The sequence below is a fragment of the Myripristis murdjan genome, chromosome 9 (assembly GCF_902150065.1).
Source record: "Myripristis murdjan chromosome 9, fMyrMur1.1, whole genome shotgun sequence".
NCBI lineage: Eukaryota > Metazoa > Chordata > Actinopteri > Holocentriformes > Holocentridae > Myripristis > Myripristis murdjan.
In genome coordinates, this window is record NC_043988.1 from 32,148,003 (window position 1) to 32,163,209 (window position 15,207).

At 41.7% G+C, this 15,207-nt stretch overlaps 2 protein-coding genes across 3 annotated transcripts in view; both read left to right on the forward strand.

The window, feature by feature from the left end:
- The first annotated feature begins 1,826 nt into the window (after positions 1 to 1,826).
- On the forward strand, positions 1,827 to 2,981 carry LOC115365001 (golgin subfamily A member 6-like protein 7). The gene has a single exon (XM_030059712.1). The coding sequence runs from the start codon at positions 1,827 to 1,829 to the stop codon at positions 2,979 to 2,981; it is 1,155 nt and encodes a 384-aa protein (XP_029915572.1).
- Positions 2,982 to 8,501: 5,520 nt separating this feature from the next.
- Positions 8,502 to 15,207, forward strand: part of rusc2 (RUN and SH3 domain containing 2) — a 47,618-nt gene continuing 40,912 nt past the window's right edge. For both annotated transcript variants that reach the window (XM_030059772.1, XM_030059773.1), the window contains exon 1: positions 8,502 to 8,615. The gene's annotated coding sequence lies outside the window, so the exon portion shown is untranslated. The remainder of the gene's footprint in view (positions 8,616 to 15,207) is intronic.

Below are 15,207 nucleotides of genomic sequence, written 5' to 3' on the forward strand. Positions count from 1 at the left end.
GTATGCCACAGGTCTGCCCAAGACCAACCCGCGGACAAAATTTGTTACCCGCGGCAACACTTAAAAAGTAGCCCAATTTGGCGGAAAAAACGCGGACTTGGCAACCCTGGTCTGGGTGGGACCGTTTCCGCGCAAACTAACTCATTCATTTCATTGGGTCACATGCTGATGACGCAGCCTGGGGGCGGGCACTCACGTATGATAGAATGCTGCTGATTGACTGAGAAGCTAGCAGGGTTGCCAAGTCCGCGTTTTTTCCGCCAAATTGGGCTACTTTTTAGGTGTTGCCGCGGGTAACAAATGTTGTCCGCGGGTTGGGCTTGGGCAGACATGAATAAAGATTCATATTTTGAATGACCAATGTTTATACCCAAATCCTGTCAAACTGACTCCGGGCCAGATCAGCATATAAACTATCCACATACGTCACATGCTCCACAGACAAATAATATGCCAGTGCTGTGTGAGGCCACTCAGCACATGACCAATCACATCATCAGCACCACTCGCGCCCAGTGCCTGTCAGCTGAAGTAAGGTATCCCATATTATATTTTAAGTTCTGATATACTGTAAATTAAATAGGTAAAAGAACTGTTTCGGGAAATTGGTCCTTGGTGTTATTTTATAGATATTATAGTGCATTTTGCAATTATAGCAATGCTGTTGGACTATATGGATTTTTATGGGCATATTTTGAGTTCTGGTATTGGGCTGATTTTTGGGCCCTTTTCATACCAGGTTGGGCGGGTTTTGGGCTGGTTTTGAGTTGCTGTTTGGCTGCTTTTGTCTCACAGACCTGGCAACCCTGGAAGCTAGCTTCACATGAGCTCTGCTACGGCTGGCAATAGGATTTTAATCCCGAAAACATATATTCTTCTGATTGGGTGGGCCTGGCTCATTGCTGGCGCCGCCTATGGTACTATAATAGATTATAAACAACTTTTTAACTAAATGAATTTGAGCAATCTAACACTGGCACTTCTCACCTGGATGCACTGCTTGACCCCGATGCAGAGACCTCATTATGGTCTCTGTCTCATTAAAGATCTTTGCACTTTATTGCCGCATTCTGTGGATAAGTAGCTGTGGCCATGAATCACTCCGCGGTATACACTGGTAAGCTCCCAGCTGGTGAACCTTTTTTTGTCATGAAGGTTGCGATGGCTGTAGTTTTGCGTTTGCTCAAGACAACACTCTGGTGCTTCTTTGTTTTTGCGTGATTTCCAAGAGCTGCTTTTCCTTTATATTTAACCGAGATCTCGGCAGGACACAAAATACATGTGGCGGAGAATGGGTCTCCTTGGGTTGGCCTTATCCATTCAGAAAAGTCCTCTCTTTTTCCCCAGTCTGAGCTGCATGTTGTATATCGTTACATTACACACGGCTGCGGCTCTGTTAGGCGACCGCGATATTTGAACAGATATTCCGTGGGGAAAAAACGATATATATATATTTTTATATAATGTGTATTTCACCATTTGACCGTGAATTTATTTTAAAAACTGTTGACTTACCACGTAGAGATGGGCAGTAGCGGCTTGTTTGAAGAGCGGGGTGGGCGGGTCGATCTCTCTCGCGACTTCTACTGACACAGACTGAGCATGTGTGTTTTTTGTGTGTTTGTTGTTTGTTTGTCTTGCTGTCTTTGGTTTTGAAATGCAGGCTGACGTCATAGTGCGGTGCAGTGCCGTGTGACGTCATAATCACCCCTTGTGCTTGCTGACGTCATCATCACCATGACCTCACAGAACTGCATAAATAGAGGTCACCTGCTCAGCTGGGCCACCCCCCTAACTCACTCTTAGCAAAGCAAAGCACAGCAAACATGTTCTCGTTCCTTTCCGAACATGTCCTTCAGCCCATCCAGTCCATCTTCACCCGCGGGAGCCGTCCACGGACGGTCCCGCCAGGACACATGGGCCTGGGCCTGGTGCTGGACAACATGTATGTCCAAGTCTATCTGAAGCCCCCTGAGCTCAAAGATCCCGAACAAGCTGTTCTCGACACAGAGAACCAGGATCTGCGGCACATGTGGGTCACAAACAGTGAGCTGCTAAAATCCTGCCTGGATGAAAAAGCAGCCCTCCAACGACAAGTGGAGGAACTTAAAAGCGGAACCATGACCATGGACGCTGCAAAACTCCGTGCTTGTCAGAAGGAGAACAAGACTCTGCGCAGGGAGAGAGAGTACAGCAAAGCAGTGGCCAGGCAGCGCTCCCAGCATACGAGACAGCTGGAACTGCAGCTCATCACCTGCCAACATCAGAGGGATGATGCTCTCAAAGAGAAGGAGCAGAGTGACGGCATGGCCAGAGAGTTGGCTGAGAGCAAGAAGCGCCTGGAAATGTGGCTCATGGCCTGTGAACGTCAGAGAGATGAGGCTCGCAGAGAGAGGGAGCGGAGTGACCACATGGCCAGACAATTGGTTGAGAGCAAGAAGCGCCTGGAAATGTGGCTCATGGACTGCGAACGTCAGAGAGATGAGGCTCGCAAAGAGAAGGAGCAGAGTGACCACATGGCCAGAGAGTTGGCTGAGAGCAAGAAGCGCCTGGAAATGTGGCTCGTGGACTGTGAGCGTCAGAGAGATGAGGCTCGCAGAGAGAAGGAGCAGAGCGACAGCATGGCCAGACAGTCGGACGAGAAGGCCAGACAATTGGCCGAGAACAATAGGGGCCTGGAAATGCAGCTCATGAGCCGCGATCATCAGAAAAGTGAGGCCCAAAAAGAGATTGAGGCCCTCCGTATAAAGAACGAGGTCTTGGAGCTGGAATTGGAGGCTCTGAGATCTCGCCTGGAGACAAAAGAGAAAAGCGAGTCCAGCTCTCAGCCTTGCCCACTGAGTCGATTCTGCAGAGACCTGACGGACAAGATCCACAGGAGACGGCAGGAGCGGATAGAGGAACGCAACAACCGCAACTCCAGCTCCAGCTCCAACGCCAACTCCGATAGGCCTCTCAACTCCATGAGACAACAGGTGTGAGCATACTTACACTGTATGCACAGACACAAACACACATAAAAGATATGACCAGTGATATCCAAACTAATACACTCTGTTTAGCACTGTATGGTTTTACTTTTGTAGAGAATATTTCATATCCAGGGTAAGGTATCTGTTTACCATGGATATGAAAAATTAACTACAAAAAAATCTCCACAGTATTATGGAGTAATAAACAAATAATAAGCTCCTCCAACAAGGCAGTGGCTGCATTTGACTGAAATTTATCATGTCTATCATTCGTATTCCACGTGTTTGTGTATTATGAAAAGATCATTTTGATTTGTGTCAAGAATAAAATTGTTTAGATATTAATCTTAAACACTGCTAGACTCTAAATGCTAAAATTAAAACATAAACCTAATTGCTCATGCATTTTTTTCCGGTGAATTAAATCATAGGGAAATAATTAAATATTCCTTATTTTTCTGAAGCACAGCCTCCTCTTTGATTGATTGATTGATTTATGCTTTACTGGCAGCCAAGGTTGAACTTGTTCATGCATCAACAGCAGCTCCATTTTAACAGCACATAACAAAAAAGAGATTAGGACAAGAAACAAAGATGCATACATTTACATAGCATGACAGTCACTGAGGACAAGACTTCAAGACATCATGTGATGGTAGCAAGTTTAGTGTTAAAATCTTTTTTGTGAACATTAATTTTACAAAAAAAAAAAAAAAAAAAAAAAAAAAAACACCGGTGAGATGAGCTAATCCCATTTTTTTTAAATCTTATTTCCAGATTTTCCCTGAATCAAGTGCCATTTTCTTAGATCCTAGGCTGATCTGCTTTATTCTGCCTTTTTCACATATTTATACTTGTTACCAGAAAAAAAAAAAAAAAAAAAAAAATCCTGAAACAAGTGAAACTCCACTGGAAATAAGTGGGATTATCTCATCCTACTGTCAGATTTTTACCTATATATTTATTTATCTATGTATTTTCTATATTTATCTATTTCACTTGTAAGCGAACATGAAACAGTGAATTAACTTGTTAGGATGTAATTTTTTTGTAGTACAATGGCTCTATAGCTATCTCATTGGTAAATTTTCATCTCCCTCCCTGGCTTTTAATTGGCTTTGGCTGTATGTTTTAGCTTGCTTCACTCTATAAATCCATCCTTTAAATCCACTCCACTGACTGACCAGCATCGAGGTTAATTCAGTTTGTTCAGGCCACCTGAATAAAAAGTGTTCATTCACCAAATAACATATGACAATCCCATATGAAAAAGAGCTTTAATTACCTTATAATGTGTTTTACATTATCTTCAGACTGATGTCCTCTGTTTTCTGTGTTGTCACTTCAGTATCTTTGCTTCATTTATTGCAGTTTAGTCAGACTTACCTTGCACTCTGTGAAATATCGTATGTGGTAAATCCCATCCATCTGGCAGTGGCAGTACAATAAGACAAGCACCCAACATTATTCAGAACTAATCGGTGTATATGACCCCTGTCTGCACTCGGACCCCAAAAGTCATCTAAAAATCACATCTAAACATCTAAAAGTAACAGCTAACAGTATCTGTGGCACAGTGAGATACTGGTAAATCCTCTTTACCTGTGTGAGAGTGAAGACAATCAATTAAACATAAACAGAGCACTGTATCTTCATCACAGTATTATCTAAGTGTTGGTTGCTTCCTGTCAAATCAGCCTTGATTTTAGTGTCAGGTGGTGCCATCTAGTGGCAGAAAGCACCACTTACACAGCCTGATGGAGGACACACACACATTAATCTAAAATAAATGAGTATCTGTTGAATGAAGAGTACAACACTGTTCCAGCACAACTCTGAACTCTCTCATGCTTTCTCAGAAGTGTTCACTATATGCTCTGGAGTTAAAGACCTTATTAACAATTAATATTTTGTGTCATATCCCTACCACATAGGGACAAAAATAACAAGTCATTTCTTGTATAATATGTCTAAATCACATTGAGTCATGCATGAGTTTGATTATCCCATCCAATACTGGTTATAATACTATTACTATTACTATTACTATTGCTATTAGTATCACTATTACTATTCGATAATTAATTGTTTGAACTTGTACAGCTGACCAGGCTTATGATTAGAAACAAAAACAAGCATGATTTATTTGAGTATTTTTTTTTCCTTCTCATCCCAAGGAATTTAATCAATGCACTACAATAGTGTGCATTTAACAAATATGTAAAATATTTGCTTTAGTATCACTGTAACATTGTCACTTGTGTTTGTGTGCTTTGGCAGTGACGACTTTACTCTCCTTTTCTTGTCAATAGGCATGACAACAACATGTGGCCGCAGCTGACAAGGCAGGCACACTCCAAGGAATCTATAAAGATTTATAGGTCCTTATAGATTTCTTGCCACAGATGATCCAAAGGAAGGGGGAGAGTAGTTGAAGTGCAGCTTCACAGAAACACTTTACACTCTCCAGATGGCATTTCCCCCTGCAGAGCTGAACACATGAGACCAGGCGTGGTTTTGAGTTTTTGCACTTAATTTGACTTGAACTTGTCTTCTACTGGACATTAACTCGACTAGACTAAAACAAGAGAAAGAAAAAGAAAAAAATGATGCATTTCTTGATGTGTGGTTCATTTTCCCTGGCAGTGCAACAATTTAATGGTCTTCAACTTGTTGATGTAATGTATGGAAACGTCTGTGCATTTGTCAGTCAAATCCTATGCAATGATTCATTGCATACTGAAGGGTATAGCCTAATATACTGTTGAGTTGATCTCCAGATAGATTTATATCCCTGTTCATCTGCAAGATATGTGTATATTGTATTATTTTGCGTTTGAAAAGAAGAGAAACACATTTCCCCCCTAGTTTGGTCTTGGGGTTCAATAAGACTGGATTTGTGCTGGTCTTGGAATAGATTTGTACTAAATAATGACAACTAAAAGGTGATCTTGACTACACCTGGCACCTGGAATTGAAATCCTTCCCTCACATCCACACTGAAGAGCTTGTCCTGTTCTCCATGGGCAGCTTTTTGCATTGGAACGGGAATGTGATTTATGCTACATTAAAAGAGAACAGGAAAAAAAAAGCTTCAAACCATGGTTTAAGTGTTTCTGTACTGTCCAGAAAGCATTATGTTGCATCACGTTGCCAGATCCTGTTACTGTTTGAGGATCTCTTTCTGCTGCCAAGCTTTCCATCTACCACAGTGAAATGGTGCTCTGGTCTTTCTTTAATTTATTATATTTTAGATTTTGTTAAAGTTTGTTAGTGTTTTGAATGCTGGATGTTCATATATGAAAGAAATCGATACAGCTCTTGATGGTCTGAGGTTTATTACTCAATTTTGTGTGAGATGGTATTGAAATACAGCTCTATAGCTCTGGTATTATTCTATAATGTTTTTTAATTTATGCCAACAATCTCATTCTGTGTGTGCTGCATCACATTTTGTTCATTAAATTGTGGACATCTCATCAAAGAGCTGTACATTTGCAGTGGGAGTTGGCAGACATGCGGGCCTGTTTGGGTGGGACTGTGGTGGAAAACAGATGGATTACAAAAGGAAATCGTAGCACTAAAAATGTATGCACTCATGGAGCCATAAGCCACATAACACAGACACATCCATCACATTGCAGAGACAAGTAAAGAGCATTTCTGTGGAGGCCGGAGATGTTTTCCAAGTAATTCAGGTCGTGATAAACAGATTTGGAGGCTGTGCTTACAGTTTGGTGAAAGAGAACAAGGACTGAGCCGCCTGCTTTTATGAGAGTGCCAAACTCAATTTCGTTGTAGAAATTACAATGACAATAAACGTCTTCATGTCCTGATGTTATTATGGCAGGTCATGTGTTACTGGGGTCACATTAAGTCATAGATATTGTGGGAATTAAGAAAACTGCTCTGTGTACTTCAGGATTCACGTGAGGGATGTAAAACTGAGAAATGACCAGCAGATGGCGCTGCCTTGACCCTTGTAATCTATAATGTGGCATTTTCATCTTCTCACTGGAAAATGTAGTAAAAGCAGCTCAGCTACAGGGATTCATACTATAGGAAGTGACAAATTACACTTATTATGATGTGTGAAGCTTGTAATGTAGGTTTATGTCTCTTATACTCCAATTTAAAGTGTCTTATGCTGTCACTGGGAGTACCGAGGCCCGTTTTCACTTTCACATGGGAAACTGGGTGGATGATGGTCTGACTTGTGGCCTGGAGGTCATCTGAACATCTTACAGATCATATTTGCATCTCTGCACACGTTTCTGTCACTGTGTTCTGCCAGGTGAGTCCATCTGACACACCTGATCTGCTTCAGACATCAGGACACCGGAGACGCTGGATCTTGTTTCTTTTTAGTCAACCCGTTGTTTTGGTGCAATTTATTGTTGTAATATCTACAGTCATTTGTTCTGGTTTTTCATCTAGACTCCACAGGCATCAATAAAAACTTTCACAAAGTCTAATCAACTCTGCTGAAGTGTTTTACTGTTATGGAGGGAGCTGGACAGGGAAACTCAGTTTTTTATGGGCTGTCTGACAGTAATGGACTCGAATCAACAAAAGTGATAAAAAATGGTCTTAAATTATAAATACAGAGTCTAAGGTGTTACTGGTGTTGAAGAAAGATAAAATGCAAGTCTGCTGGCAAAACCACAAACTGTGGAAACTGTGTCAGACTTGGTCACAAATTCCATCAGAAAATTTACAGAGAAGGTGGATAGGGAAGTCTATAATTTCTCTATATATTTTTTAATGATACTGCAAAAAAAAAAAAAAAAAAAAAAAAAAAAAAAACACACATTCTCCATTCATTGTGGAGGCAATTTAATTTCAGTCTAAACCCCACTGATCAATGCAGAGCTTTTGATGATCCCATTCTGCACAGGTTACAGCACTGTTACTATTTCTATTTGATAATTAATTGTTTGAACTTGTAGATCTGGCAAATCTAATGATGAAAAAAATATGATTTATTTGAATAGCAAAAAAAAAAAAAAAAAAAAATCAGCATTTTTTTTCTTGTCTCATCTCAAGAATTTAATCAATACAGTTCAATACTGTACATTAAATAAATATGTAAAATATTAGCTTTAACAAGACAAGGTCTATGATTTGGGAACATTACTGACACTGTTAAAAATAAATAACGAAATGCAATAAAATAAAATAAAATAAAATAAAATAAAATGGCATTTATTTCCAAGCTCTCAGCTGTGGAGCAGCAACACACTCCCAAACAGAATTTGTCATTTTGACCCGCCTATGTCACATTTTATTCCTTTTTTTTTCTTTTTGTTTTTTGTTTTTGTTTTGTTTTTCTTTTTTTCTTTTTTCTTTTCCCTCATGGTAAAACTCCGTGAGAAAACGCTAAATACCCTGTCCTCCCTGGCACACACACACACACACACCCCCGCAGGAGTTAACCCACCCAGGCCGGAGTGGAGCTGTGACCTCAGGCTGACGTGCAGCAGCGGCCCAGCCCATCCTGCGATGCGATGCCGCTGTCTGCCCCGCAGTCGCAAGGAGAAAACAAGATCCCGGACCGTCAAGGACTAGCAGCCCCGGTGCGCACCGCGAACCACGGCCACAAAACCCCCTGAATCCGCCACCCCGCTTCACAGCCGCATAAAGGTGAGTCTGCTGCTTTTGTTCTGCGGGTGTGTTTGTCGCGATGAGACGGGAATAATAAACCGGAGCGCCGCTTTTTCCCAGCATCGCGGTCGGAGGCTGAAAAAATGATGCCTCGGTCATAACGGGAGAGACGCAGCCTCTTCCATCTGAGCCGCAGAGATGGTTTCCTCTCCGCTGTTTTGCATTTGTCGCCATGTTCAATACCTATGAAACGCGATGTTGTTGTTTTCTTTATCGGATTTGTTTTGTGAGGTGATATTTGCAGGGGTAGCGTTTGTCTACCTGCTGGTGGGGTTTTTTTTTTCGCAGTCGCACAAAGGCATGTGAAGCGGGTGGGAATCGTCTGACACATCGTCGCTCTTTCAGATAATCTGCAGGTTAAAGGGACGTGGACTTTTATTGTAAATAGAATGAAGGATTAAAATGCACGCCGATAGTGCTGTGTATGTTATAAATGGGCAGGTTCACTGTTGGCACAGCAGCGGCCTGCACCGAGGCTCCGCTGTCATCATATTGATCCCGGTAGGCGCACATTACAGGCAACAACAGCCACACACACACACACACACACACACACACACACACACACACACACACACACACACACACACATACACACAAAAACCAGCATCAAGCCAGATGGAGTGAGGGAGGTGGACTTCCGGTATGGATTTCAAAAATTAAAGCCTTAAAAAGAACATTCATAAAGACAATAGATATAACACCACCTTAATACTGGCCCAAGTAATTCTTCTTCTTTTTCTACTTCTTCTTCCAGTCAATATTACTATGAGTAGTAATAATAGCCTTGAAGCAGTTGTAGTAGGGCAATATTAATGCATAAAAGTGTTTGCACATGTGTTATAATATTAGACTAATGTCTTAAATCAGATTTCCAAAATTATTTATGACTATGGAAAAAATGTGATTTAAACATCCACCTGCATATCTGGCTTGTTTTCAAGTTGTGAAATACTTTCTTTCTTTCTTTCTTTCTTGATTGATTGATTGATTGATTGATTGTAGGGTCACATTTCCCCACAGAGCAGTGTGATACAGCCTGTTTCACACAGTGTCTGACATCATTTTGTCCTTCCACACACACACAGATTTTATTTTGAAGGCCAAATCGCCGGACTTCCTGATGTGTTCCGTGTGAACCTGGGTGCTCTGACGCAGCTCGTCATGTCGAGGCTACAGGCCTCAGCTGTGTTATTATAAGTTGTGTACAAATTAACCAGATTTTGATGACATGCCCACCGAAAGGGCAGTGGTCCAAACCTTTAATATTGACATTAATATTTTCCCCCCAGGGCCAACAAAACTGCAAACATGACACAAGCTGTACAGCCTTAAAAATCATTATTATTATATTCCTGGATTATCCTCACAGTGACCTTACTGAAGATATTCTGTTTGGTAAAGGTGTAGTATAGTGGAGGTTTTTTTCTCCCATGGTTTCAGTAAAATATTGGTAAAGGAGCCTCTGTGGTGTTTGAACTGCGTCTTTGTGAAAATCATCTTACGATTTCTTTGTTTTCATCCGGGTTGCTCAGCTTGTGCCTCTGTTTGACCGTAAATAAAACAAACCTAAGCATGAACTAGGCCCATAAAGCTGCACACTGTGCCAGATGTGGGCTAACATCATCTGTGACCCACCTGTCTGCCTCTGTGCCTGTTGGAGGAGGCCCGATGGATTTTTCCACGAGGAGAGGAGAAGCTGATATGAATACATAGTTATCCTGTGGTTATGTAATCTGCCTTTCTTCTGCGCGCTCTGCAGTCCTGAGTCAGTTTTGTTTACAGAACGAGCGAGAATGTGTCAACACTTTTGGCTCCCAAAATACATCTGAAGTGTAATTATCATCCAAATGTTACTGTCCTGAGAAGGTCCCTCCTGTCCTGTTGCTTCTCCAGTGGGCGAAGTCATTTTTTATCATTATTATCCATATTAGCAGTAGTGCATGTGGTTGTAATAGAGTCATAGTGGTCGTAATAATAGTAGTTTTAGCTGTAATACAGATGTAATAGTCTCAGTCTTCTTGTTTTCTCTTGCCAGGCCTGTACAGTTTCATTTTTCTACTCCATCCTTAAGGATTTTGTGAAATAGAAAATAAACCATTTTTTCTCATTCCACCTTCTAGAAGTTTCCGGGAATGGTCTGGTGACCGTCTGGCTGAGAGTTTCCTACCTTACTCTACAACATAACATTATAGCAATAATTTCCTGCAGCACTGAGATGCAGGATGAATGTAGATGGAGGGCGGTTTTACAGTGGCTACCGCTGCGGAGGTAGCATTTTCTCCGGCCATAAATCTTTGCACAAAATTCACTCTGTGCTCTGTGTGCAATCAAGCAGAAAATTCATTGAACTCCCTGATTAAAGACAGAGGGATCAGCTGAGGGAGTTGAGAGACATCAGCCGGCTCAGGGAGCTGCACTCCAGTTCATTTGAGTCCACGTTGCAGAGCTGCATGCGGCTCTCCTGTGATTAAGCCTCTGTGATGTTGTAGAGGAATGTTTCCACCGCACAGGCAAAGATTACAACGTGCAAAAAAAAAAATCTCACTACACATTTTCCCATTTATTTATTTTTCTTTATGCATTATTTTCTCTATTCTGTGCATCACATAACCCTGTCCAAAATCAATCTGTAATCACCAGGCTGAGAGGCCCAGCTATTGTTAGGCAGTGATAAGCCCCATTGTTATTAGTGTTGCCTGCTATATTTACAGAATGAGATAATGATGGCATTTTCCTGACATCATTTTCTGCCGAGGAAACGAGAGAAAGATGGAGGGAGGAAGAGAGAGAGAGAGACTGTGTGTTAGTGTTCCTTCGTGATTAGCAAGCAGTGTCGTCCCTAAATCCTAAAGGTGAAGCTTACGGGACTAAGAATAAGTGTCCTAATCTCGCCATTGGCAGCGCGCGGCGTCTTGAATAAACCTGGACGCTCTGTCAGTGCCGGTCTGATCCGATCCTGTCGACGCCATGAAAGTCAAAGTCATTTTCTCCCCTCAAATCTGAATTTCAGTCTCCTATCATGTGGGATTTTGGATATGGTAACATTGTGATGCAGCCATACATGTTCATGATGTCTTTTCCTTGTTTTAAAAGCTGCATTACAGTAAAGGGATGCAGTTTCTTACTCTGGGCTGCTCTTTTTAATGGCTTTCACCTGTTTAGTCACCATATCCACATGACTGGTCACTGTTTATCTTTATTTCTAAATCTCTTGTGTGTAAATATCACATGAAAGCGCCAGTTGTCATCCCTGCAATATCCATACCAAGGCACTCGGTCAGAGATGTCGTGGTTTTTGATTTTATCCATAACACAAGGCTCTATTTTTGCACGTTGTCAGATCCTCTAATGTGAGTTTCTAGTCTGTTCGCAGCATTAATTAATGTGAAAAAAGGTCTTGTGATAAATGAGCTCATCAGCATCACATTGCTTTTTTAAAGCCTCAAGATTGTGTGTGTGTGTGTGTGTGTGAGACCAAGAACCACAACCTGATCCAGTGTGTCAGGCCACATGTCAGCTCAGGCTGCTCAGCTGCTCCCGTCGCCTTTGGAATGTGTCTTCAAGTCTTACGTAACACACAGCCTGCGGAGGCTGCATGTGCATATTTCTGTGTGTGTGTGTCTGTGTGTGTGTGTGTGTGTGTGTGTGTGTGTGTGTGTGCGTGCACGTGTGTGTGCATGTGGTTCTGTGTGACTGTGTGTCGTCTATGGGCTGCCTGCACTGATTTAATCAATGACGTGAGCCTGCCTCCACTATATAAAGCAGCAGTCTACACATTCTGCTTGGAAACCTTTTCATGTCAGCTTTCTCTTTTTAACAGGCTGTTATCTCAGTGGACTGTTGCAGTCACTGAGGCGTAAAGTGGCACTTAATTGTCTTGGAAGTCTATTTTCAACAGTTTAAAAATCTTAAAAGCCTAAATTGAAGTAGTAAATTAAGTCGAATAGAGCAGAGTCAGTATTTCTCTCTCTTTTGACTCTGCATGGCCACATGTTGCTGCTGTCATGTGAAAATGTTGTAACTCCAGTTTCATTTCTGAATAATCTATCATTTGTTTGTTTGTTTTTTAAATTAGTTTATTTATCTTAGATCAAATGATTAATCATGTGGTCTGTCAAGTGTCAAAATAGTAACAAGCGGTAATCAGAAGTTTGCAGAGCCTAAACTGATGCCTTCAAATTGCTCCTGATCTGCAGCCACAAAAAACCCAAACTGTTCATTTTATAACGTCAGTGATCGTAGTGAAGCTGTGATCAGCAGCTCTTTGGCATTTTTACTTGATAAATGCCTAATTATCAAAATTATAACTGATGAATCAATGGACTGATGTGTGTTATGTTTCAACACTAGTTTTATAGTTTTTTGGACTTGAATATAGAACCACTCCTGGAGTCTCAGTGTTGCGCCCCCTGCTGACATTATTTTGAAAGGTGTTACTTGGGCTTTTCGTCAAAGTATTGGCATGACTAAACGTAACTCTTATTGGTATTTCAAGTGCATAAAAGATTAATCTGTTAATTTGCTGTAATCCCTGATGTGAAACAGGCCTGTGGTGTTTTGAGTTGATGTGGTTTCCACAAGTCCAAAAGCCTTTCTTTTAATCTCCGAGTCAAACAATGACAGAAAACACTTACATGTGAATATCTCTGCCTCAGGGAAGCCAGTGAGATTAGTTCTGTTCAGCAGTGTGTCCTCAGGACTGGTTGAGCCACACGTAGCCTCTGAAGGCCCCGCGGCTCGGCCTGAACGTGACCCGGCTCACACCGCGAGCCTCGTTTCAACATTTGTGCTGAAAGACAGTCAAAGTTCAAAAAGTTCTGCGAGGAACACTTTGTTGTTCCTGTGTTGTTGCATTCTGAGAAAGCCCTAAAGATCCCTCGATGCCCTTTTACCGACACATTTGTGTGTGTGTGTGTGTGTGTGTGTGTGTGTGTGTGTGTGTGTGTGTGCGTGTGTGCGTGTGTGCTGCCTTTTGCATCAGCGGTACAGTGTGTGGTGGATTCTGCATCAAAGAAAAAGGACACGACTATGATTTCTATTTATGAGAGAAAAATAATGATGTGTGGTATGGGTGTGGAATTGCCCTATTTGGAGACTTTCTCTCTCTCTCTCTTACACACACACACACACACACACACACAGAGGGAGAGAGAGAGAGAGAGAGAGAGAGCTCTGTTTTTGCCCTCTAGCCTGTTGTGGTGGTTCTGTGCCTTTCATGGTCTGCAGTGCTTCACTGATTTAAAGGCACCCGGACTATGTGAATGCGAGTGTTTCTGTGTGTGTGTGTGTGTGTGTGTGTGTGCATGGCTGTATGTGTTTGTTGCTCAAGCAGATGAATGTTGGCTCGGCCTGCCGTGTGTTTTGTGCTCGTTTGTCTGACTGAAAGAGCACTGAGGGCTGCTGGGACACCATCAATACACAGTGGACGTTTTCACCAGGCTGCAGTGTGGATGTGAACTGTGGACTAATTACACGATGACTGGTGGCTCTGCTGGGCAGCCGGGGCTGAAAAATTCAGAGGAAGAGAAGGAGAGAAAGAGAGAGAGAGACAATCACCCTCTAAACCAAGAACAGCAAACGTCAGGCTGTTAAAATAAATTTCAATATTTGAATTTGAATTTTAAAAATGAAAAAAAAAAACAAAACAAGATTAATCCGTGTCCCAACTTGCCCCAAAAACTTTTTTGTTCTCTTTACAGCCTGATGAACCGAATGCATCCTTGACTCCTTAAACCCGGGGGCTCTCATTCTCCGTTGCTCGTGCGATGCTTCTCTACCAGCCTGTCAAAGAGATTACCACCCGTCCTAATTTAAAAATCAATGTCTGAAAGATATTTGGACTCCCCTCAGTGGAGGTCAAGATTCACCTCAGTGAGTTACTCCATCTTCTGTTTTGCAAATTTAAAGCAAAGCATCAGCCCAGATCTCTCAAAGACTTGAATAATGCACAAATTGCATGTCGGGAATCAATTTCCCACAGCCATGCATTCAAGTTTGGTTAAATTTGAAAGCGATATTCAAAGATTCCAGTCAAAACAAAATGTTTCAGGGTGACCGACAGCACTAAAATGCTCAGCAGTTAGGCTTGCATCACGTAATTTTTGATGATATATACTAGGTCCATATCTGCATGGGTATACATTTCTTGAAAATTGAAATTCAGTTTTCTATTTTCAGAAAAAAAAATATCTGCACTGGAGTGTTTTGAGTAAACACCAGTACATAGAAATGAACAAATCTTTGCTGTATGAGAATGTGGAAAGAAGCTGGAAGAGACTGGAGTTTGTTGACATCACTGAATTACCAGTTCAAGAACAAATACAACAACACAATACCATCCTAATCATGTCCGCATCGGATTACACAAACAAGGGTGAGCCAGTTATAGCGACAGATGCCGAGGCAAGGCTCCTACCAAAAGTCACAAATGGAAAAACAAAAAACAAATTGCATGGAACGCTGGAAGTCGCAGCTGCGTGAGGTCAACCCCTCCGCTCCAGAGTGCAAAGAAGAAAAGTTGTCTTCAGGTTTTCACCGTCCACATGGCAAAAGAAGAACTGTTTTGAAA

Excerpts from the sequence above, each read along its gene's own strand:
- LOC115365001 (XM_030059712.1), top strand. The coding sequence starts at position 1,827 with ATGTTCTCGTTCCTTTCCGAACATGTCCTTCAGCCCATCCAGTCCATC.